The sequence below is a fragment of the Rhopalosiphum padi genome, chromosome 3 (assembly GCF_020882245.1).
Source record: "Rhopalosiphum padi isolate XX-2018 chromosome 3, ASM2088224v1, whole genome shotgun sequence".
NCBI classification, from domain to species: domain Eukaryota; kingdom Metazoa; phylum Arthropoda; class Insecta; order Hemiptera; family Aphididae; genus Rhopalosiphum; species Rhopalosiphum padi.
The window spans coordinates 75,524,908-75,549,517 of NC_083599.1; the positions used below are offsets into that span (position 1 = coordinate 75,524,908).

The 24,610-nt window shown below is 29.3% G+C and overlaps 1 protein-coding gene and 1 pseudogene across 2 annotated transcripts in view; one reads left to right on the forward strand and one right to left on the reverse strand.

The window, feature by feature from the left end:
• LOC132927562 (uncharacterized) overlaps positions 1-24,610 on the forward strand; it is a 71,263-nt gene that overhangs the window by 9,195 nt on the left and 37,458 nt on the right. Inside the window, exons 5-12 of one of the 2 annotated variants that reach the window (XM_060992113.1) lie at positions 176-187; positions 511-546; positions 6,299-6,319; positions 6,969-7,013; positions 9,113-9,139; positions 10,312-10,341; positions 19,440-19,528; positions 20,398-20,515. The exons of the other annotated variant lie outside the window; for it this stretch is intronic. Of the exons in view, the coding sequence (XP_060848096.1) occupies positions 176-187; positions 511-546; positions 6,299-6,319; positions 6,969-7,013; positions 9,113-9,139; positions 10,312-10,341; positions 19,440-19,528; positions 20,398-20,515 (378 nt within the window). The remainder of the gene's footprint in view (positions 1-175; positions 188-510; positions 547-6,298; positions 6,320-6,968; positions 7,014-9,112; positions 9,140-10,311; positions 10,342-19,439; positions 19,529-20,397; positions 20,516-24,610) is intronic. 2 annotated transcript variants of the gene reach the window in all.
• On the reverse strand, positions 14,364-15,912 carry LOC132923887 (uncharacterized; annotated as a pseudogene).

Sequence of the window (24,610 nt, forward strand, 5' to 3'; positions counted from 1 at the left end):
TTTTTATTTTTTTATTATAAATTAAATTAATTTGAATGTATATTTAAATTATATATTTGATTTCATGATTATGTCACGTTTTTAAAGTATTACACTACCTGTAATAAAACATTTTATTTATTCAATTTATATTGTATAATCTACTATTTTAAAAATATTTTTTTGTGTTCTTTAGATAAAATCCCAAGTAAGTGTTTAAATGATTTATTTTAGTTATTAAATTTTCAAAACAAATATCATTGTAAGAAAATTCATGTAAACATTTATATTATAATGTATTTTAATTCTTCATAAAAAAAAATATTGGTTATAATAAAATTAAAGGATACGTCGAAAATAACAGTACACAATTGTTTAATTAATATTTAAATAATTATGAATACTTAGTTCAAAGATAATAATTGTGATCATTTATTGTACTCTTTTTAAAGAAGCATATAATTATTTATTATTTATTTTAGATGTTAAAAATATAATACCTAATATTGTTATTATTTTTACGTACTACAGGTAATAGGTATGAAGACATTGATAGTACGATTGGAAGTACGAAAACAATACTTAATATATCATTATAATTTTCTAAATATTTATTTAAATCAACCATATTATACAATATGAATTAAAATTAAATTTTAAATTATGTATATATATATATAAGTTATGGGCAAAGTACGAAGAAAGATAATGTATATCATGTGGCTTACTATACAACTGTAACCGTTCATAATGTAATAACTACAATACTTTTGAAGTAGTGGTGAGGGGGGGGGCACAATGAGACACTCAATTTTCAAATAGACATATCTCAATCAATTTTAATTATATAAAAGTAATTCTTATTTTGTTTTGTTCTTAAACAAATGTACTTTTTAGTATAATGTTGTGTTTTTATATTTGTTCATTTTATAATCATTTTTAAAAAAAAACCAAAATGTCTCATTGTACCCCAGTGATTGGGCACTACAAGACATAGGGTAGTTTATAATGAGACAGTAATTTATTAAATAGATAAACAAGATATAATATAACAATGTAATAGTAAGTTATAAATCTGTTTTTCTTTTAAATAAAATTCGTCTTGAAAATGTTTGGTATGTATTAAATAAACAAAAACGTACGTGTCTCATTGTGCCCCGTCTCATAGTGCTCTACACAGTTTAAGTTTAATATTTAAAAGAATAACCTTAACGCAAAGTTTCGTATGTTTAATAAATCTCAAAATATGTATTTTTTTCTTCTAGTCAATATAAAACAATAAATACGTATTTTAAAAAAAAATTATGCGAAAGAAAAAAAGTGTCGGCTGACATTTTTACTTTTGATAACAAAAAATGCGGTAATATTGATAAATTTGATAAGGGTTTTTAGAATCAATCTAAAACAGAAAATTTACTTTATGCTCAACGTTATATATCATTGCATATCGGTATGAACCGCTAGATTTTATTCATCTGTTATCTATTAACGTTGTCTCATAGTGCCCCCCTCACTCCTACCTACTGACATTGGAAATACTAATTTGTCTTCTGTTAATAGTAATAACGTCTGAAATGTTGTGAAATGTATTAGGTTTTTTTTCTCCAGTTAATTTCTCATTTTTAATTTCTGCTATTTATCAGAATATTTTGATTCTGTTAAATACACCAAATTTGTATTCTTTTCATTGATTAAGTTAATAAAACTGATAGTTCATAAAAAAAAATAGGAATTTAAAAAATAGGGAACTTTTTTGTACGCGCCCAACAATAAGGAATACGTGGAATGTTGTAGTGTGGTACCCAAACAATAAACTATCTTTACTTGGCCAATGACTACACTATCGCCGATTGTCTAGAGGTAAACTACTATTATGTTTACCCTTTATATTTGTTGGAAACTATATGTACACGACGACACCAAGGAACGGGAAAGTGCTTTTTTGTGAAGAAGGATGCTACAAGCTAATTATCGGGAGGGGGTCTTTGTGGTAGATCCGGTCTGGTGCAATGACCACAGAACTAACAAAATAGGGACAATACTTAAAGTAACTTAACAACTACTGAAGTCTGATAATGGTGCTAATCTGCCGTACGGACTACCGAATACTAGACGACCTGGGCGGTCTCTCACACAACGGAATAATTGCTGGCGGACTTACACGTTGGCACTCTCTCGGTGGTGATGTTGATTCGAGAACAGCGACACACAGTACTCGGGAGACGCTGGCTATGTTTATTGGATATAATGAGATGATATGGTATAGCAATTACTTATGGCGAGATGGGTATTTCTTATAGATGGATTTATTTTGCCCTCACAATGACGAGGAACTCAGTATATTAAGTATAATAGAATATGTGTAATGTGTTTGATTGATATGAATCACTACTTTATAATAATAATAATATCACAATGATATGCGCTCAATGCGACTTCAATAAAAAATGTAAAATAAACAAAATGCTGCAATAGCGGGGACAAATATTTTACGTACGACAACAGTAATAATAATAATAAAATAGGGCGTTGGCCGCAGAACAATAACAAAAACAGAGATAGTAAAAACATAACGATAGTGGATAATATGTTTCTAGTGTCGTTGTGTGCACACGTCTGTTGCTATCGCTCCCTTATCGCGTTCCGATTTCATTATGACTATATGTGTTATTTGCTCAACCACAATAAAATGTGGTCTTTCTGATTCTATTACGTGCATATTATGCAATAATATATTCCACTTAAATTGTATTCCATTTATACAAAGTGATGCAGATTATCTTAAGTGCATTAAAAAAACTTGGTCTTGTAAAAATTGCTTAAACGAGGGAGCCATGTCTAGTAACTCTAAATCTGTTCTCCCAGTTCCGTTATCTACAGATTCAAATAACATTGAGTTAATACTAAGGAAAATTGAAATTTTAACTTCCGAACAATCCAAACTCATCGTTCTCGTAAATAAACAAAATGAGAAGTTAAACTCGTTTGAACGTAAATTGTCCGATTTATCTACACAACTTGCCACCATCAAAACTGAAAGTAACACTCTAAGTAGTAATTTGACTGCTCTGACTCAACGTGTCGTTTTTCTTGAAACAAGCAAAATCTACACTGAGAGAAGATTCTTTTTCTGATTTTATTGATCGTCAAACTCGCTCTAAAAACATTATTTTATTTAATGTACCCGAAAGCCAAAGTGACGCTAATAATTCTGACATATTAACTACAAATCTAATATTTCAAAAACTCAATGTTGAAATGAAATTGGTTACAATCCACAGACTAGGAAAGTTCAATGGACAAACTCGTCCATTAAAAGTAACGTTAAATACAATTTCCGATGTTTTCAAAATCCTGGGTTCGTCTAGACACTTAAAATCTGACCAATCTTTTAAAGATGTGAGAATCGCCATTAATAAAACTCCGAAACAGAGTGAATACTTCCAAAATCTGCGTAAAGAATTAAATGAACGGCACTCAAATGTTGAGTCAAATTTATCAATAAAATATTACAAATGCGTTCCATCAATAGTCTCCACCATTACCGATCAAAAAACCTTATAAAAATCTCAAGCTTAAAATTGTATTACCAGAACGTCAGAAGCATAATTTCAAAACTAAACCCTCTTTAAACTTTTTATGATATAATCACTTTATATGAAACCTGGCTTTCCCCCTCTATATCAAACTCTGAACTTAATTTTAATAATTATATAATTTATCGTTGTGACAGATCCCCATTAAGAGGCCGTCGTGGTAAAAGTGAAACGTATACAACGCTCAAGAGATGGCGCTGAATTCCATCTCGCCGCCATCGCGATAGGCCGTAACCACGCCCATCGTGTACGCGACGGGATCCGCGTGTTGTAATCGCGGGAGAGGTACATTATTATCTCACGGAGATCGTTCTGAACCTTTCTCGTCAAACGTCATTACAGGTCGTTACGTAAATTGTCGCCCGTGAATTCTATACGGTGCGCTGGCTCGCTACTAGCTCGCAAGTCGCAAACCTATTTTTTAATTAAAGCTCCTATTTGCTTAAAAATATTAACCAATAAATTAAGCATACAAATTATTATACACCAGAAATCGATTTATATTTCTAACCCAATTACTTTTTAAAATACATGTAAAATAATAATTTCATTACGATTAAATAGATTTTTTAGTATACGTGTGGCGTATTTTACATTGTAACTTATAAGTGACATTAAACTGTGATCATTATGATACCTTAACAACTGTCTACGATTTAATTTATGATTTTAATTATTGCAATTACGTCAAAATCGTCAAATTTATTGGCGACTCACTTTCTGCTATCAATTTAAAACCCTACAATATTAATGAAACACTTGACCGACTTTATTATATCTTATACGAATCAATTAATAATTTTGTCCCTATGAAACGTATATATAATAATTCATACCCAATCTAGATTGGATTGGTAATCTAATTCGCTAAAATCATTATTAAAAGATAAAAAAATTGCTCATCTCGCCTATAAACAATCTAATTTATTCATTATTTATACAAATAGTTATTTTAAATCTATTTTGATAATATTTATTTTTGTAACAACTATGTAAAATCATGGAAGAAAATTGAAAAAGTATAGCTTTTTTAAGGGTAACACTTAAACTAATTGATACACGGAATACAAATTAAACTGTACTTAAGAACTACAATTAAGTTTAGTAAAGCTATAGCTTAAATCATATATGAAATACCGGCCCTAAGACTGTAATCAATAAGTGCTACCAAAAGTCACCTGCTACGTGTGCGTGTCCTCGCATATGAGCTGGTTAAAAAGTCCGATTAAAAGGGTTTGTTCAGCAATTCCTTAGACCATTCGCATGAAAAAATTGCACACGCATATTAGTTTACAATATGCTGTTTAATATTATATATAAATATAAACGGTTCTTAATAAGGGGTTTAAGTTCTGGAAAATATTTAAATAACTATAATTGCATATGTAGAATGAAAAAAGCAAAAATGAATCAAGAATTCAAATTTCTATTTTTGCTGAATATAAAAACGATAACTTTGAACCTAATAGAGAAAAGTTAAGATATGGGATTAATAATTAATGAAAGTAAAACGCTTATGTAGTATCCACAACCAAACAAAATTAGTAGTAGGACAAATTAGATTTAAAAGGGTAGACACTCTTAAGTACCTAGGAGTAGGACTGGACACAACCAATCAAAGACATGATAAAGTACAAAGAAAAATAACTGCAGCTAATAGATGTTTTGGAATGATGAAATAGTTCTTTAAATCTAAAATCCTCTCAAAAAAAGTCAAAAATAACAATTTATTAAGTAAATTAAGTTTTACGCATGTGTGGCATGTCCTTCAACAAAAACTGATTTAGCAATATTTGAAAGGAAAGTACTAAGACGAATATTTGACTCCAAAAAGAATGAGGAAACCAATGAATATGAGCGCAGAACTAATGATGACTTACCATCTACACAACCATTAGTAGAAATGAAGAGCTAAAGAATCGCATGATGGTCATCAAGTACGATCCTCAATTTCTAATATAGGTTTCCACACCATCATTATGGAGTAGAGCGCCCATGATCGTTTCCCCGGCGGATATGCCGAGTGGGCAACAACGATGAGTGACGTGGTGTTTGTGTTTTGTTAGTGATATATGTATTTTTATATCCAGCCGGTATGTGCGTACAACATTCTTTCTATCTTATAAAAATAAAAATTATACATAATGAGTTATGGTTGTAATGTGTACCCTCGACGTCTACGAGCGTCGGGGCCCCCTCATGAGGTTTTTTTGTAGATACTATAAAATTATATTATTGTTATTATTATATTAACAGTATATGTCGCTAATATTATTCAGATAATTTCTTTAAGTCCGAGTTTTATGCCGTTTGGCTTTCTCGGCACAAAATTAAACTTTTAAATATCTCCACAAAATGTCTTAAATTATTTCCTCCTATTTTTTCTCATCTTTATATATAAATCCACGATATTCCGGCCCAATAGAGCCTCGGTTCGTGGTTGACGACCTTCTTAAAATATAAAGTGTTTGTCATTGGGGCTCCATGAATAGTGAAGCTTCTCAAACCACTCAGCAATAAGCAATGAATAAATTACCTGTATAGTGTATAATGTAAAAAATATAATACATAAATAATATTTTAATTTTATTCAATAGACATATAATGTACATGATTAAATCAAATTATATATTATTAATTTTAATTTTTATAAATTTAAAAAAATTAGATTATACCTGTCTTATGTTAATATTATTTTAATTCAATGTGTTTTATGTATTTAGTTAAATTTGAAAATCCTCATGGTAAATATAATTTATGAATTATTTTACTCATCTAAAAAAATACAGAACTTTCATTTTTATATGGTCAAAAATAAAATAAACATATGTTAGTGTTTCTCGGGATATAGATTTCTTACAATAACGGTGTCCATAATTGACGGAGCGACAGCATTATTCAGAAAAATAAAGAACACTTTTTAAAATTATCATGTTAAAAATTATGATCTAGCTCTATTTTTAAATGAAGTTTCAAGTTTTAAGTGTGAGTCTTGTAACAATAAATTTTTGCTTCCAAAAAAATAAAAAACATAAATATTGTGTCAAATTATTTGGACAAATGTTCTAGATAAATATGTTCATTTATACTTATTGAATTACATCTGTAAATACTAAGTGTCGTATTGAAATTTATCTGGCTGATGAAAGTGATGATCAAGTGGTACACGCATTAATGATAACGTACAACCATCACAAAGATAAGTAATAACTGCACAAAATCAAAGAATAATTCTTTAAAATGATTTCGTTTGCATGGGACTTATGTAATTAATAAAATAATATTAAATCGAGCAAAAATAATTTATTTTCATTAAAAACAAAACTATATTTCAAGTATCACCCTACACTTTGGTTTGATTTTCTTTAAAGTCTTGTTTTATTTACCCTACAGCTACGTCCACAACAAATTGTTTTAAAGCCTTGACATTACGTACACGTAAGTAAATACATACTCAACAATTTACTTTTCAATTAAATTTTTTCATTCTAACTATACAATGTTATCATAGTATAAACTAGACAATTGCAAACGATCTAATCTTGTCAATATGTCATAACTTACTAAATAATATTATGACGATACAGTGGCGTCATTTCAATTTTTGTTTGACTAGGACAACTACAATCTGATTTGCCGACTCAACATTTTTTCCATACAGTTCACATAGAATAGCGCCATAGTTGATGAGGGGGTAAATTTTCGGGTATATGAACGTCACAGACAGGATTTTGAAGTATTAAATTCAAACAATTTTGTCAAACATAGAATAATTAAGTAATGTGTAAATAAATAATAAATAGGTAAAGGTACTTTTTAATACTGCAGATTTACAAGTAGTTAATTGTATTTATAGTCACATGATGTAAATACTAAACATCTTGATATAATATGCTTCTTTAAAAAATACAACAACAAAATTAACAATAAATCTTTATTTATAAAATACCATTATACAATTTTATGATTTACAACAATGGCCTTTAGTAGTTAAAAATAAGACTTCTTATAATTTTTAAATGTGCCGACTTAGGTTGATGTAAATTTTAGACTAGGGCAAATACCCTAGTTGCCCCCCCCAAATGACGCCACTGTGACGATATATTGATATTATAATGATAGTTGTTGTGCGAGAGGTAGCACAAGAAGCCGGCGGACGAGTGTACATGTGTATGTGTGTGTCGCGCAACGACGACGACCTACACGCAACCCGTCGTACGTGAATACTTACGTCGATTGTCGATAACCCTGGGAAGAGATGGGAGTGATGGAAAGAGTGGACTGTATAATATTAAGGTTGATTCAAATAAAAGTATTTAACTACAAGATCGATGTTGAGTACGAGATCCCTAAGATGTCAATTACAATATTTAGTGGTATAGAAAATATTAGAATAAATGTATTGATGTCCCACAATTAAATAAAATATCTTATAACTAGTGTTAATCAGTTATAGCACAATCACAACCCGATCGGCTAGATTAAATAATTATAAAATAAAATATATGCCGTACCACATTGGTGAAGAGCAGAATAATAATAATAAAAAAATAATTAACAAAAGAAAATATTTATGTACGACCTGATAACTCCGCCGAACGTCGGTTGGACAACACAGGTCAACGACCGCGTATACGTACTGCGTACGAGCGTTACAGGGGTTTTATACAACAAACCTTGTATCGCGGACACAAGATTTACGGAGTTGAATTGCGTTTGACTGTATTCCGGTGTTAATAGTATAATACACCGAAAACAATAATCAACCGTTTCGCACTTCGAGAACAAACGGAAGCACTTGTCGCGATCTGCTTCGGTCGCACTGCGAACACTAGGACGGGCGATGGCACGAAGCGAAAGGGGCTATTTGTTTGACGCAAAAGCCGGAACAAAATACAAATAACGGGACGATGAGCGCGAAAGCTCGGATGCGCGTAAACCAAAGGGCGGAATACGGCGATGGCGCAACGGTTTTGCGATGAGCAACGAAAAACAAAAGACTGCTTCGCTAGACGGACAGTAAATTGTAAAAGACAAAGGACACGGCGGTGGGGGCGGCAGCATCATCGGTTATCGGCTAGACCGCAGCGGTACGGTCCTGCTCCGGAGGGACAAAGTTTACACGGAACTGTGTCTGCTGTACATCGCCAGGGTGGCAACTTTACGACGCAGGACTTGTCGCCGCACCAAATTAAAATATTAAAATGTGTATCCAACAGTTGTTGATTAAAGTAGATTGATTTTTGACGAATCTAGAGTATTTTACTAGAAAAATATTTCAAATTTCAAATTTTAAAAGAGATTAAGTTATTTACTAAATAGAAAAAACTAATAATTTCAACTATCAAGGTTATCTTCTCAAAGTCAATATACGAAATTTGATTCAATGTATTATCCAATAATTATAAGTGTGATTTTTTTATGATGGTTAATGTCATTAACTTAATGAATTCTTTGAGTAAAATATTATAGAATGAATTACATTTTATAGATAGTTTTATATAATTGTATAATGATTTAATATTAATTATGGACAGCAAAAGAAGATCTCTATACGATATTTAGTGAGTACAAAATTAAACTTTTATTGAATTTATTTTAAAAATAATTATTTATATTTGTATACAATATAATTATTAGTGTTACAAAGATTTAGTAGTTACGTTTAGGCTAGGGCAGGGATCAGCCAATTTTTGTGACGGAAGAGCCAAAAGTTACAATTAACAAAATTTCCCAGTTTTTAAAGAGACTCTAAAAATTTTCGCTTCAATATTTTAGTATTTGCTTATACATAACTAAACGAATTTATACACGTCTATGACATAATAAAAGCTTGTTGCAATGCTTCACAATTATGTACGAAGAAGAGATGATTAAACATTTGAAGATACTCTTTCTAATGTCACGGAGGACTTTGGAAATGACGGTTAGGTTAGGTTAGGTCTAGCTCATCTGGAAGTTACACAAGTATGCGAATATTTTGCAGACTATTTTATGGGCTCTGGGTCGGTACCCTTTCAATTGAGATTTTCTTACTAAACTATTGAAATTATTACATTATCACTATAATAAAATTATGATACTTAAAATTACAATTCTACATATATTATTTATCTGTCATATAGACATACAGTATTTTGGTATTAACTATTGTTTAAATTTAATATATTATAATATACGTCTTATTACCCTAGTAATTAATACTTGATTGTTTAAAAATAAAAGTCATAATCGTGTCTTTAATATTACTAGGTAATTAATTTAAAAAATGTACTTACTTTTTATTCTTTTTTCATTCTCATAGTTTTCCCATTCATCAAATAAATCACATCCAATATCATTCCATGTTCTCAATATTTTGCATGCTTGTCTGCATAATTATTGCAACTTATTTCCCATAAACACTCATGTTTTCATGTCTCTCGAATACATTAATTTTTATGAATTAAAAGAAATGTAAAAAATTAGCCCACAAAATAGTTTGTATATATCCCCTTCTACTTTACTTTCTGAGAGTATATACATAGTACATATATGCAAATTATATTAACCCTTCCCCCAAATTTAAAATTAAAATTGCGTCTGTGCTCCCGTCTCAAGCTTTGCTTAAAGGGAGTAGGTACTAGGTATCGAACAATATATTAAATTAATGTTACCTTGTAAAGGTATAATATAGAAATACAAAAAAAGAAAATAATGTGTTTAAATATGATTAAATGATAGCTTTTGCTCACAGGAAAAACTTTAATTTATGATATCGATATTCGTGAGTATCTATTTTATTTATTGCATAATTTATAAAAAATCCAGAATATAAAGAAATTTTTTTTTATTATATACCTATAAATATAAGTGTATTTAGTTTCTAGAATTATAAATTCACGTTACGTACGACCACAACAGTTAAACCTAGATTAAATATAAGTACTCCCTTGAACTATGCACGTTCAAATAAAAAAACACTAATTGTATTAATACATTATCAAAGTTGGTAATAATAACATTATTATAATAATGTTTTCTTTGTTTTGGTTGGGGTACTTACGTATACCGCAAGCGATCTAAGAACTTAATCAAAAATAAAGAGAAAAAAAATAAACATACGTATTAGGGATATTCGCATTACTTTATTTTGACATAAAACATAATCTTGATGAAAGGACGAACACGTCACACGGACCGCTATCTTGATATACTAATCGCCGATCATTGTCGCGCAGTGATATATATAGGTATATGACGACTCTAGAATATTCGTGAACTACCGATACACGATCGACACGCGTCATCGCATGGACATTGGCCGGCCGCGTAACCATAGTCACGAACATTCTAGATCATTCTCACATAAATACCTAACAGTTTATAGGTATTTACTACGATAATAATAATAATAATATGATTAAATAATAAAATAACTGATGTGAAAATTTGTACTAATTGTGTACGAAATTCACCATTCATAAATACTTCGAAATATGTGTAAAGTACCTAAATATGTAATCATATTCATATCAGCACGATAATACTGTTAAAATCTAATATATTTTTATAATATATTGTTATAGTATAATAATAAATAATAATTATATTATAATGTATATAATAATATTATATCTAAAATTCGTGTATAGTGACGTGAACGTCAGCAGTCATTTAATATAATTGTTATTCTAGGTTTTTTTACTTTTGAAGCTGTAGTCGGCACCTTGCTGATAACATAATATTAGTGTATCCGTGTAGATATACCGGACGGGGTTAGGGAAAAAAAGCAAATGAATAAAATGCAAGGAAAAAAAAACAGTTTTCATATTGACTTCGAAAAAGCAGCTATAAATGTAGGCACATCTATAATAGGTAGTTAAGCACAGGCGCGGATCTAGAAATCACAAATGGGGGGGGGGGCTACGTATTGTAATAATAAAATAAATAAATAAATAAATACGAAAAATAGAAGAAGAACATTTATTTTATTTTGACCAGTCTTCTATTTTCATTCGCCTTGGCTTTTGTCTAGAAAATCGAGTTATGACATAATCTATATCAATAGGTAAGTGTTTGTGTATATGAAGAACTGCTAAACCATTCAGCCTATCTTCGGACATGGTGGATCGCATATAATTTTTAAGTCGTCTTAAAGAAGAAAACGATCTCTCGGCAATAGCGGTTGTAATTGGTATCGTTGCAAATATTTGTAATAGAACTTTAATACTTGGGTAAAATGTATCACAATACTGTAATGTCTCTATAGCTGATTTTGGTTCTACTATATCTGTTTTTGTCCATTTCAATTTCCAAAGTTCCAATTCAGCTTGTAACTCCATATCTGAGTTTGCCGGTAGGTCCTTCATATAAATTAATGATGCTTTCAAAATGTCATCAATATTGTATACATCTTTATTAGCTGGAATTAAACCTTCCAAAGGTATAATTTCTTTAAATCTGTCAAATATCTTGTTTTTAACTCAATAATAAAATGATCAATAAATGGAATAAAAATTGTAATTCTAAACCACTCCTCAGGACTTGATATATTTGGGTTGGCTCTTTATGTTTACCGACCACATACTCGTGGAATTTTTATTTCTTCCCCAACTAAAAGTTGCTGCTTGACATGCATTTTTGAAATAATTAGAAAATTCAATTTCAGAGTTTCTTTTTTTTTCTTCAAATAAACATATAATTTTTTCAACATATGAAAATGCACCTGACAAATCTTGTTTTGGACTCTGTAGTTGAATACTCAAGGTTATTGTATATGAAAAAAGATTAGCAACTGTTTCTAGACTAATAAGAAAATCACTTCTTTTTATACTAATTTTGTTGTAAAAATGCAATAATTTCTAATCGTAAAGTAAAAAACCTTTGAAGAACTTTTCCTCTACTTAGCCAACGCACCGAAGTATGTAAAAGATCGTCACTGTAATCACCATTCATTTCTTCTAAAAGACTTTTAAATTTTCTATGATTGAGTTCATTTGCTCGAATATAATTAACTATTTTTATCACGCTTTTCATTACTAAATCTACTTCTGGAATAGAGACGCGTGCTGCCAAGTTTTCTTGATGAATAATACAATGAAATGACAAGATATTTGTTAAATTATATTTTTTTTTCAACAGAGAAATAAATCCTTTGTCACATCCGGTCATCGATGGACATCAATCGGTACACACACAAACCAATTTTTTGATATCAATATCATTGTTGTCAAGAAAATTAGTAATCACATTGAGATAATCGATGCCTCTCGTTTGACCTTTCATTGGAATGAATTTCAATAAATCTTCATTAATAGAATTTTGTTCAGTACAGTATTTAACAAAAATAGAACATTGTGATATGCCTGAAATATCAGTGCTAGAATCAAAAGCCAAGCTAAAAAATTTACAATTTTTTAAGTCTTCGATGGTACGATTATAAATATGTTTTGCAATATTTTCTATACGCCTAATGCAGGTAGAATCAGAAAGCTGCATTTTTTTAATTTTCGATATTATTTGATTTTTATTGCTAAACTTATCAAATAGTAAAGAGGAAGCACTTATAAAACATTCCTTCACAATTTCGGCGTCAGTAAATGGTTTCATATGCTTACCGAGTATGTAACAAATTTCATATGATGCAGTTGTGACAGCTGCATCTTGTGATACCACTGACATAACACTTTGTTGTTGTTGCAATGACTTCTTGAAAGAATTTAATTTTTCTTTTCTCATCAAAGACCCGGGACTATAAATACTATCAAATGATTCGTGTTTTTTAGTGTAATGACGAATAATATTATATTTTTTAAGTATAAAACTTTCTCGACAGATGAAACAAGTAGCAGAACCCTTTTTATTTGGTACGACAAAATATTCTTCTTCCCGATTTTCTTCGAAGAGTTTTCGTTTATTTTTCGAAGATACGCCTGCCATAATGTCAAAAAAAGTATTAAAAAATAAAACCACAAATTTATGTCACAACTGACGGTTGAAATATTTAATAAATAAATGTGCCTGACACCAACACTATTACACATTTATAATGCGACTAATAATTCGTTTCGTATAATAATAATGCGTACCTACAAACGAGCTACGGCCAGTTTAGCGATAAGATAAAATACATAAAAATCATTATAAAATATTAATAGTGGAAATACCAAAAACATAATCATTCTTAACGCAATCGCGTAGGACACACTTTAATTGTTCTGTTATACCTATTTTATACTTATATTAGTTTTAACATTTTTTTTTATTAATTCAATGAGTTCTGTTTGGGCCACATATAAACCATTGGCGCGATCTAGGACACATCGCCGTCGCCGTTTCGCCGTCGCTACTTCGCCGTCGCCACTTCGCCGTAAAACCATATCGCCGTCGCCATTTCGACGTAAGACCACTCCGACGTTAAAAAATACCCAATAGATTAAAAAAAGTGTACTCATAAAAAAACATAAACTCGTAAATATTTAATAATAATAATTAATTTTAAAAATGTATATTGATCATTAGGTACATATATAACATTTGTCAATATTTAATAATAAAAAGAATAACTGTGAACATTACATATATTTTTCATTTGTTAATATTAAAATAATCAATAGTAATAAATAAATAAATAAATAAAATAATAATTTTAAGCATTATAGGTACCTAATATGTACCTAGGTACATAACATTTGTCAATATTTAAAAATAATAATTAATTTTAAAGATATATTTTGAATTCAATAATAGTAAAAAATGTTTATTTTTCGTCAATATTTGATAATAATAAAAAGATTATTTTAAAGATATATTTTGAGAAATTCCTCGTAAAAATGAAATAAAATTTAGATTTTTGTAATTACTCACAATTTTTGTTAATCTTTTGTCGACGTCTAAATATTTTTTTTATTTTTTTGGTGGACTTTTCCCCGCTTCCAATTGTGCATAGTATGTATCACTTGGATTTTACGGAGACTTGAAATAAACGACCACAATGTTGGATGGCTGACACCCATTTCAGTATTTAATCTAAAATATTACGAATTTTAATAATATAATATAATATTTTTTTGGGATTGTAAATAATTGTTAATTATTTTTATTTACCTCCGGTTAGCAGCTTCGGCATAATTATTTGTACGATCTTGACCATTTATTACTCGATCGTGTACATTCCATAATGACGGGGGGGAAAGTGCTGGTCTACGTCCATTTTTTGATCTATTTTTGCGGCCAATATAGTTATCCTCAAACCAATCCAAAAGATCCTGCAACTCGTCTGGCAAGTACTCTGCTAGCTCATCTACGGCTTTATCGATGTCTTCAATTTTAACAAAAGCTAATGCAGTTATCATTTTAACGGAGAGAGCAAAATCTGCATTATTATTGTAATTTGAAATCAAACCTAAACTACACAACTTTAATCGAAAATTTTTCGTCAGATGATACAAACATCCATTGATTTGAGCATTTTGAAAATTATCTTTCATAGATATTATAGCAGCATTATCAAAATCACACGATATAAAATCAGGACATAAACTTGGTTTTAATTGTTTTAATCTATAAAAAAGTTGTTGGTATATTTTGGCTTGTTTATTTGGTAAAAGTGCATAGATAAGTGGATGTACGCCTCCAAAATCTTTGGCCAGTATAACGTAAACTTGCGCAAAAAGAGGAGGTGCAATCTTAAATGTTCCGTCACAAAACCATATTTTTGATCGTTCTAAAATATCTAAACTGCTTAATCTACCAAAAATCAAAATTCTATCTAGACCTGGGCCACTGTCATCGAGTAAAAATGTCTCATTCACACCTTCAGATGGTGAATAAATTATATAAGCTTCTGGAATTATCAAAGAAATTAAATCTTTAGGTGCAGAGGGAGCTTTTACAATTTGTTGACGTATACGCCGGATTTTTTTCTTTAATGCACAGGTGGATGTTAGTGTACCCTAAAAATCATAATAATAATATTTATTTTACTTTTTATTAGCTTCTAGCATAATTGACGCAAAAATATTATATCACTTACTTTAGCTGCTTGTGAAAGCCCAGTCGTACATTTGTTCAATACTATTGATGTAGATTCTAACGTTTGTTGTGATAGAATTTTAATTTTAGTCACAGCTACTTCTGCTTCAACTGCCGCGGCATCTGAGTCATGAGAGTGCTCATTGATTCTTTTTAACACAGTCAAATCATCAACATCTGTGTGAATCCTAGCTTTACATATATTTCTATTTCTACATCGCCAAAAACGTTTTTTCCCGTCTGCACTAAACGCATCGAATATAAACATATAACCATTATCTACGAACACATTACGCCGACGAATAGTTTCTACACCTGCCATTTTGGTACTGACAAGCAAACAAATGTCTTAATACTCAGACAACTTTGGGTTAAGAAATACATGTTATTAAATTATTATCTTATGTACCTATGTGCGTTTATCGCTAAAAGCGATTATAAGTTACAATAAAACTCATACACACGAATTCTGCACACGTATAAAAGCCACCGGATATGGGAACGTGATAAACTATTTTTGCCATAGCCGTATTTGATCTATAAATGCATCCTATCGGCTATCGGGTATTTTTTAACGGCGAAGTGGCGACGGCGAAACGGCGACGGCCATTTGACCGTGTTCGCCATTGGCGGGCCGCAGGTTGAGTATGGCTGCCCTAAGGCTTTATTATTTAAACGTCCCAAAGGTTATAAGTTATAACATATGTTTAACAATTATATATATATATATATTACATACTAGATATAAATTATATATTCTTTACACATTGATGGAGTTACTTTCAATGAGATGGCCTTAAATTAAGTCGTATGGTTTTAGACACCAGACGTCTGATGTAATTGGAGTTATCTTATAAATGGATGGCTAATGGATTGACATAGTGATCTAGCCTCATCTCATGTTTGCGAATATATCTTTGGATTTCGTCTGATATTGTTGGCAGCATCATGTCACGGTGAACCACGTTGTTTCTTTCGAGCCGGCAGGCTGCAACAATGGCTCGAAGTGCGATGTGTTGGCTGCGTTGTATTATATATTTTATTATTATTATTATATATTATATTCGACTTACTGGCACTACCCCACAGTTGAATACCTTAAATCCAGATCGGTTTTATAATAGCTATACGGTGGACAATTGTTTTCGATAGTTAACTCGGAGTAGGGTCCGACTAACCAATAAAGTTTTCGCATTTATTTATTTTTAATCTTAATTTTTTCTGATATACGTGGTTTTTCCAATTTAGGCGGCAATCAAGATATATACTAAGGCATTTAGCTAAATCTTTTTGTGAGATTGGTGATTGATTCAATAATATTTAGACTTGATTAGGTGTGCCTAACTTTACCTAACCCACAAACCCCAGGTGCCGTCTTCTTTACGGATAGATGATATCTGAACACGAGGCTCCTTCAAGGATCTTTTGGCTTTCCATAACAAATAATCAGTATTAACGGTCACTATGAGACAACTAAAGTATGATTTAACGTTTAATTTTTAATTTCTTTGATTTTGTAATGAAGAATTTTGCTTACAGGATCCATTCCATTATTTATCGAGTTTCAACAACTTATGCCATGTTCGTCTCACTTGACGTTTTTGATGGATTAGTTTTTTTTTTTTAATTTATTGAGTAGTTTAACTGAAACATTGATACCTAAGTTGCTATTTCTGGCGCATTAACAATGTCAACGGTTAATTTTTTTACTGCAATTTAAATTGTTCTTAGTTGTGTTAAAATAATAATGTATTTTCGAGGGTATTTCTGAATAGAACCCAACTTTTTTTTTGTTTGTTAATAAAATTGTCTTTTGTTTTGCTATTATATTGGAGCTCAGTAAGAGAAGCACAGGGATGTAATCTGACGTTGGATCTATTAATTCATCAACTTCCATATAATTTGATGAAATACCCTTCATCACGTACAAGTTAATGAGAGTAATTAATTAATTTAAATCAGTATTTCAATTTTCTAGTTGAGATGAATTGTGCTCTAACTGTATTTGCAGATTTTAACAATTCCCTCCGTTTGGTAGTAATCAATATCGATCCTCAGAAGGTGTGTTTGGCATTATAATGTCCTTCGGCAATTAATTACTACAGAGTGTTTATATATAATATATATTACAGAGATAGTTAAATCGTTATGGCCTTCATTAATATGGACACTAATTGCTTGAATACGTTCTTGAGGATATTTAACATGTTCGTAATGTTTAATTAATTAATTTACTATCGCTACGGTTTCTTCATAAACGCGATTGCTTGGATGTTCTATAAAAACTGTACACACGTACAGTCCCAAAAAGAAAGTTTTTTTTAAATTAGCTAAAAAAAAAAAACATTTTATTTTTTAAAAAATTACAAAAAAGGGATAATATGTACAATTTCAGTGTAACATCAAATTTATACGTAAAAAATAATATTTTTCGGTTGTCCTCCACTAGCATGTTGACAAGCGGAAATGTGGTCGTGGTCAAGAAATTTAACAATAACATCTTCTCTATGCTCTCTGGTGAGTTTCACGAGGATGTCTTAACCTAACTGGGGCTTTTGAAATCAACAGTTGAACCAGTCTTTCGAATTTTCTATTGTATTGATGACGCTTTGAGAGTAACGTCCCGTCCGACTGTCCGAGTAAGATACGAAGTCGTCGCACAGTCTCTGCATCACTTTCGTTAGATTGGTAAAAGTCTTAACAACCAACACACGAGTTTCAATTGACATTCGGTCTATGGTGGTACTTGTTAAAAACTGATTATATAACAACAAACTGAAATGATAGTAGATTAAAAAATGATGAAAACAATGTTGTAAACATAAAAACAAAAAAAAATGGCAACCGATTTAAAAAAGCGTTCTTTTTGGGATACTCTGACTGTATATATATATTCGATAAGCTTGTAATTTGGTTTCTTCGAGTTTTAAATTAATCATTAATTGATTAAAATTGCTTACTCCATTGGAGATAGTTTGTGGATTTTTACAGAAGTTCTCTTCTTTCGAAAATTTGATTGTTTTTTTTTTTTTAGGAGGTCTCACAATTTATATAGAGTTTCCAGCATTCATTTAAAAAATGTGAAGTAATAATTTCTTACTGCTTTAGTCAATTTTGTTACCATATTTTTCAAAATCACATTGTCATTTTGTATTTATGTCCAAATAATAGCATCAACTGTTATATTTTGCGATGGATTTGTACCCCGACATCCATATTTTTGTACATAGTGCATTTCTGTTAGTTTGAGTGTGTCTAACTTAAAATATATTTGTTTATAAGACCCTACTATCCGTTCAACATTTTGTAGCTGGCTCGTATTGTTAACACTAAAAAAAATTATAATAATTTAGGCAGCACTATTTCGCGGGACTATGAGAGCGAAACATATAATGTATTGATTTCGGTGTTACGGTATGCGATATGCAACAAAAACTAAACATAATACTTTAAATCTCTTCTCAAGAGGTGCAAGAGTACTACATAGAAAACCTCCAGGCAGATAATCAAGATAAATTATAATACTTATTTTATTTTTTTTTGTATTTTAAACATTAGTAATTTTAATTAAGTTACCTTAATTTACAGTTATTTGAATTAAATATTTAAAAAAATAAAACAACAAAAATCAATTCATTTTTTTCTTCGAAATCATATTAATAATGATATATTAAATTATCTAAGTATCTGGTAAAAGCTACCATGACGAAACTGTATTTTTAACGTACAATATTCACCAGCAGCCAACTAATGATTTTTGAGAACAAAATATCCATAACAAAAGCAAATTTCGTGTTGCTTAAAACTTTGTTTTTAATTATATAAATTAGTATTTCATTTTATTTTCAGCAATCCAAGAATGTTTAGATCAAGCTCTTAAATTAAGAACGGACACGTATTTAATTAAGTTTTATTACATGTTATTATCCCAAAATAGAGTAAGTATTTATATTATTAATATTTATTATATAAAAAAACATATGTGTGGCAATGGAAATCCCAAATATGATATATTGAATACCGTGGAAACTTTTTTAAATTAATAATGCCATTGAATATAAAATAAAAATCATATTATGGTATAGATACAATAATAAACAGCCGATTTAAAAGAATCCAATATACATCAATATACTTAATTTAAATATCTCTTAACTTACTATGACAAAGTAATAGATGGAGGAAAAGGAATACTTAAAACTAATTCTAATTATATTTTACAAAACAATTAAATAGATTCTTCAATACATTTTTATTAGTCATATTTTGAATCGAATTTCGTGTGAGTTGACCACAATCATTAGATGACATCAGCTTTAGCTAGTATCGAAAAAAATGCTCTCAGTACCAATGCCATATGTTTGTACAGCTGCCTAAGGATAAAAACATAAAATTTAAACATGAGTACAAAAATTATTTTATTTTTAATAATACAAGGTGTTACCAAAAATTACCAAGATTTTTATTAATTAAAAATTTCAATGAACAAATTTTAAAATATTAGTCTCCTTCAAAATATTCACCATCCGATGTCGTGCTCTTATCTCATCGCTACTATTACTTCATACAGCAATGTTGGATTTTTTTAACTTTAAGATCTTCGAGTTGATTCACCGCCATTTTTTTTTATTATTTCAATTATCACATTAGGTTCATATAAAATATATTTAGGTAGTACAGAGCTTTATTAAAAAACAGTTTGCACGATTATTATATGATAAATTTAAGATTTTCTATAACTTTTTAGTACATAAGTTATATTATATATTCTTAGATTTACTAATATTTACCAATATAATACTTTTAGAATAATGCAAAATGGACAATTGAAAGAAATATGGTGGTTTTTCAATCGTACTATTATGCAGCGAGTACCCATTATTTTTTTAAGGAATATAATTTAGCAATGGCTGTGATCAACTCTGGTGAATACATAATAACATAAATACAATACATAAAAACATAATACACGCATATTTATGAATATTGTTAATTGTATTATATAAAGTATAAAAGAAGATATTATTATTTCTACTTGTTCAAGACGTTATTGATCCAAATTGGTCAAACTAATCTAAATTATTTTTAAATGAAAAAAACATTATTCTACGATAGTTTATTTTTATAGTTATTTATAATCTTACATTCTTATCTTGATGATAAAGATTTTTATTTTACAATGAGTTGCGTTTATATACGATAAGTTGTATATAAAATATTTTGATTATTCTCAATTAAATAAAACTTAATATTTGAAAATCATATGATTAGCATGATTAAATTACAATACCTTACCACATACAAAGGAATAATATAATATTATAATAAAGTAAAAATAATATTTTCTATCGATAATATAATTTAAAAATATTTTGACAAGCTACTTATATACATTATTTATCTTAATTTTTTTTTTTTAATTTTGATAAAAAACTATTCACTATTTTAGAAATTCAAACAAGATCCCATTTTATTGTATTATTTTTACAGACATTTAACTGGTTAACACTGGTGGTTGGTCGTTGATTCAGCTCTCACAGTCTGTGGTTCGGTGACATAAGTTAAACCCACGATTAAAGATATATATATTATATCTTTAATCGTGGTTAAACCGTTCAAAGCGATTCTCGGATGAGTTGCATATGGCCCCATACCGGTTGGATCTGATGGTTGGTTGTTGACTCGGCCGGTCGGCTTTTGAGGTTCCTTCAATCTTCGGTTTTAGTTGTGTTTTGATTGAAAACTGGTGAATAAATGGAATCGAATGATGACTCTCCTTTTGCTTTGCACGACAGCCTTTGTTTGATCTATACACTAGTATCAGGCATGACTGGTTGTATGATTTTAATGGTTTAATATTTTTATTTAATGATAGTGCTCAATCAAAGAGCCGGGTGGTTCTTATGAAGAATGTCGGTGTCAATGATGCTGAAGGAGGTATTTGATTTCTACGGAAGAGTGTTCTACTGTTTTTCTTAATTTAGTTTTTAAGCGTGAAAGTACGAGTGAAGTTGAGTAGCACTGTGCTGGTCATAAACCACAGCCAGTTGGCGACCATTCGTAAACCGATATTTTGTATACCGATTCGATTCTTTCCTAATTTGAGGTAGACCGTAGTGAACCCCACCAGGCGGATCCGAAGTATGTGAGAAAGGAATTCATGTATAAATGAAGCCATGAAGGTAGGTGATCTGAGCTGCAGTGATTTATTACAAGGTAGAGCATGCCTCTTACTGCGGTAGCTCTCTTGGTTTCATTTTGGATATGTTGGTACAAGTTTTCTTTTATTTATTTAAAAAAAGCAATGTATACACTGATATGATAAATTTACATACACGGCGTTTGCAATATTTGCCATTTGGTATAATTATTATTATTAATTTAATACAGAAAATTACAATAAATATTATATTATCATAATCAGCAGCTTGTTGTAATAACCACTCTGTACATTTTAATTTTAATATAACATAGTTAGAATAATCTCGTAATTCATATGATAGATTGTAAATATTTGAACCCGTGTAAAGGAAAGAAGATTATGTGGTGGATTTACGGTACATTAGGGGTAATAATATTATTCAATTTACTTAATGTGTTAAAATTATGGGAAATAGACTTAAATTGATTATTTTTTATTATGAAAGTAAATTATATTTTTTAACACATTTTTTTAATGTTAGAATATTTAGTTTTATTAAAAATTATCAACATGGAAATCTCTGGTTTTATTTAAGATTATTATTAGAATATTATTTTGTGCTATTTGTAGTTTATTTAGATTCTTCTTATTTGCTGCTCCCAATGCAATTATAATTATGCCGTAGGATAGTGTTGATTCTACTAGTGCCTTGTATTAAGTTTTAATTTGATTTTGGTTTGAAATGGTCAATGGAACAATGTTGTTTAAAAGCATAAGAGAATTTCGTTATTTTTGTAGTAAGTGTGTTAATATGCTCTATCCATCTTAGATTAAACAACAGTGTCAAATGCTTTTGCCAGGTCTTAATATACTGAAGTACATTTTATATTTTGAGCTAGTGCAGTATAAATTGAGACGGTAACTTTAGTAATTGGTTGATCGGTGCTTTTTTTTATCTAAATATAGTTTGAGAGATAGAAGATTTTGGGAAATTGATTTTATTATTTTTTCGGATAGATTTGTTACATTCGATATAAGAGAAATTAGTCTATAATTGTCCACATCAAGTTTATCCCATTTTATAAAAATAGGGGAGATTAAGGAAGTTTTGAATATAGTTGGGAATATTTCCTAATATATTAGAGTTCAATATATGAGAAAGTGGTGTCAGAAGTGCAAAAGAATTTACTATTAATATTTTTAAGTTATGTTATCGAAACCAGATGCTGTGTTGTTTATTTAGTGAATAAATTACTTTTATGATTGTTGCATAATTTATTATACCATAACTGTTCAATGATGCCAATGTGTAGGTACTTGAGTGTTTATATTTCAGGAGCTTAGGGTTGAATTTGGTTGTGATTTTGATTTTGTTTTACATTTTAAGTGCTACTACTATAAAATGATTAGGTATTAAAGAAATTGATTATTTGATATCTTTATTATGTTTTTATTTAGTACTATGCGAGAATTTGTTAATTAGTTCCCAACATTGTTTGTTATTATTTTTTGCTTTAAGAATTTCATTATGATAGTAAACTTTTTTAGTTTCTCTAATAAGATGTGTTAGATTATTTCTAAATTTATCATACAAATTCTTGAGTTTAGTATTATCTGGATGTTTACGCCGTTTACGGACCTGTGTGAGCAGATGATCTCTACGTCTAATAAATAATTATTTCTATAGTAGCCCAATGTTTAATTTTATATGTTTTAGCGGATATACTTAATTTACTAGTGGATTCGTTGATTAGATAATTAATTTGTTTAATAAAATTATCTATAGCTGTGTTTATATCAGATTCATTGATTACGTTTTCTCAATTTTGTATAGATAATTTGTTTACAAGTGTATTGTGATTTAGTTTATTATTATTAATATTTCAAAATATGGAATAATGATCAGTAATTGTTATATGGGCTACATATATTATGTTTTTTGAAAAAAATAAATAACGATATTCGAAACCAAAAACGAAATCCAAAAAAAATAAAATTCGATTAATAAATCATACAATTTGAATTATTTCAAATTCTATTATCAGATGGCTAACTGTTGAGTCGTCCGACTTTTCAGAAAATACAGTAAAACGTATAAATAAGGAGATGCGGGTAATTAGATTACAAAATTATTCTGTACTTAATGACAACTAATAAGTGATAACTAGTAAAAACTAATAAGACGTAATAGACAATAGTATATAAAATATAAATGTATAATTATATTATACGTTGTACCTATATAAACTTTACTAGGTATAACCATTGATTTTATAATATACAGATGAGCCATGCTATAGGAATTATTGGAAACACGTTTTTAGTTTAATTAAAATCCGAGAGGTGTCGTTATTATATTTGTAAACAATTATACTTTATTTGGTAAGAAATCTATTTTTATAGACAATAGACGTCTTGAAACTTGTGCAGGTTATACCAGTATGCCACTATTATATGAATTGATCGGCTTCGCGTATTATCAGTTTATTACAGCCTGCTGCCTGTAATATCGTATAAACAAGAATAATAACATAAATAAAAGGTTAAAACATAATTAAAGAATTATTTAATCAAGATACATAATATTTTTCAAAAAAAACTACACATAAATCAGTTTACAGTATAATTTGTTGTAATTTAATATTTTTATTGAGTTACAATACAATAATAAATTTATTACGCATAATAATAATATTTAAAATTACAATATTATATATCTAAAATGTATCGTACTATTACTATGTTTATTATAAAATAATAAAATAACATTAGAGTATGAAAAAAAATTATAAAATTAAACTTTTTTAAACATGACTTAAAATTTTTAATTTTTCAATCTTAGCTAATTTAGATGTTGTTGCATATAGTTGAGTTTTTT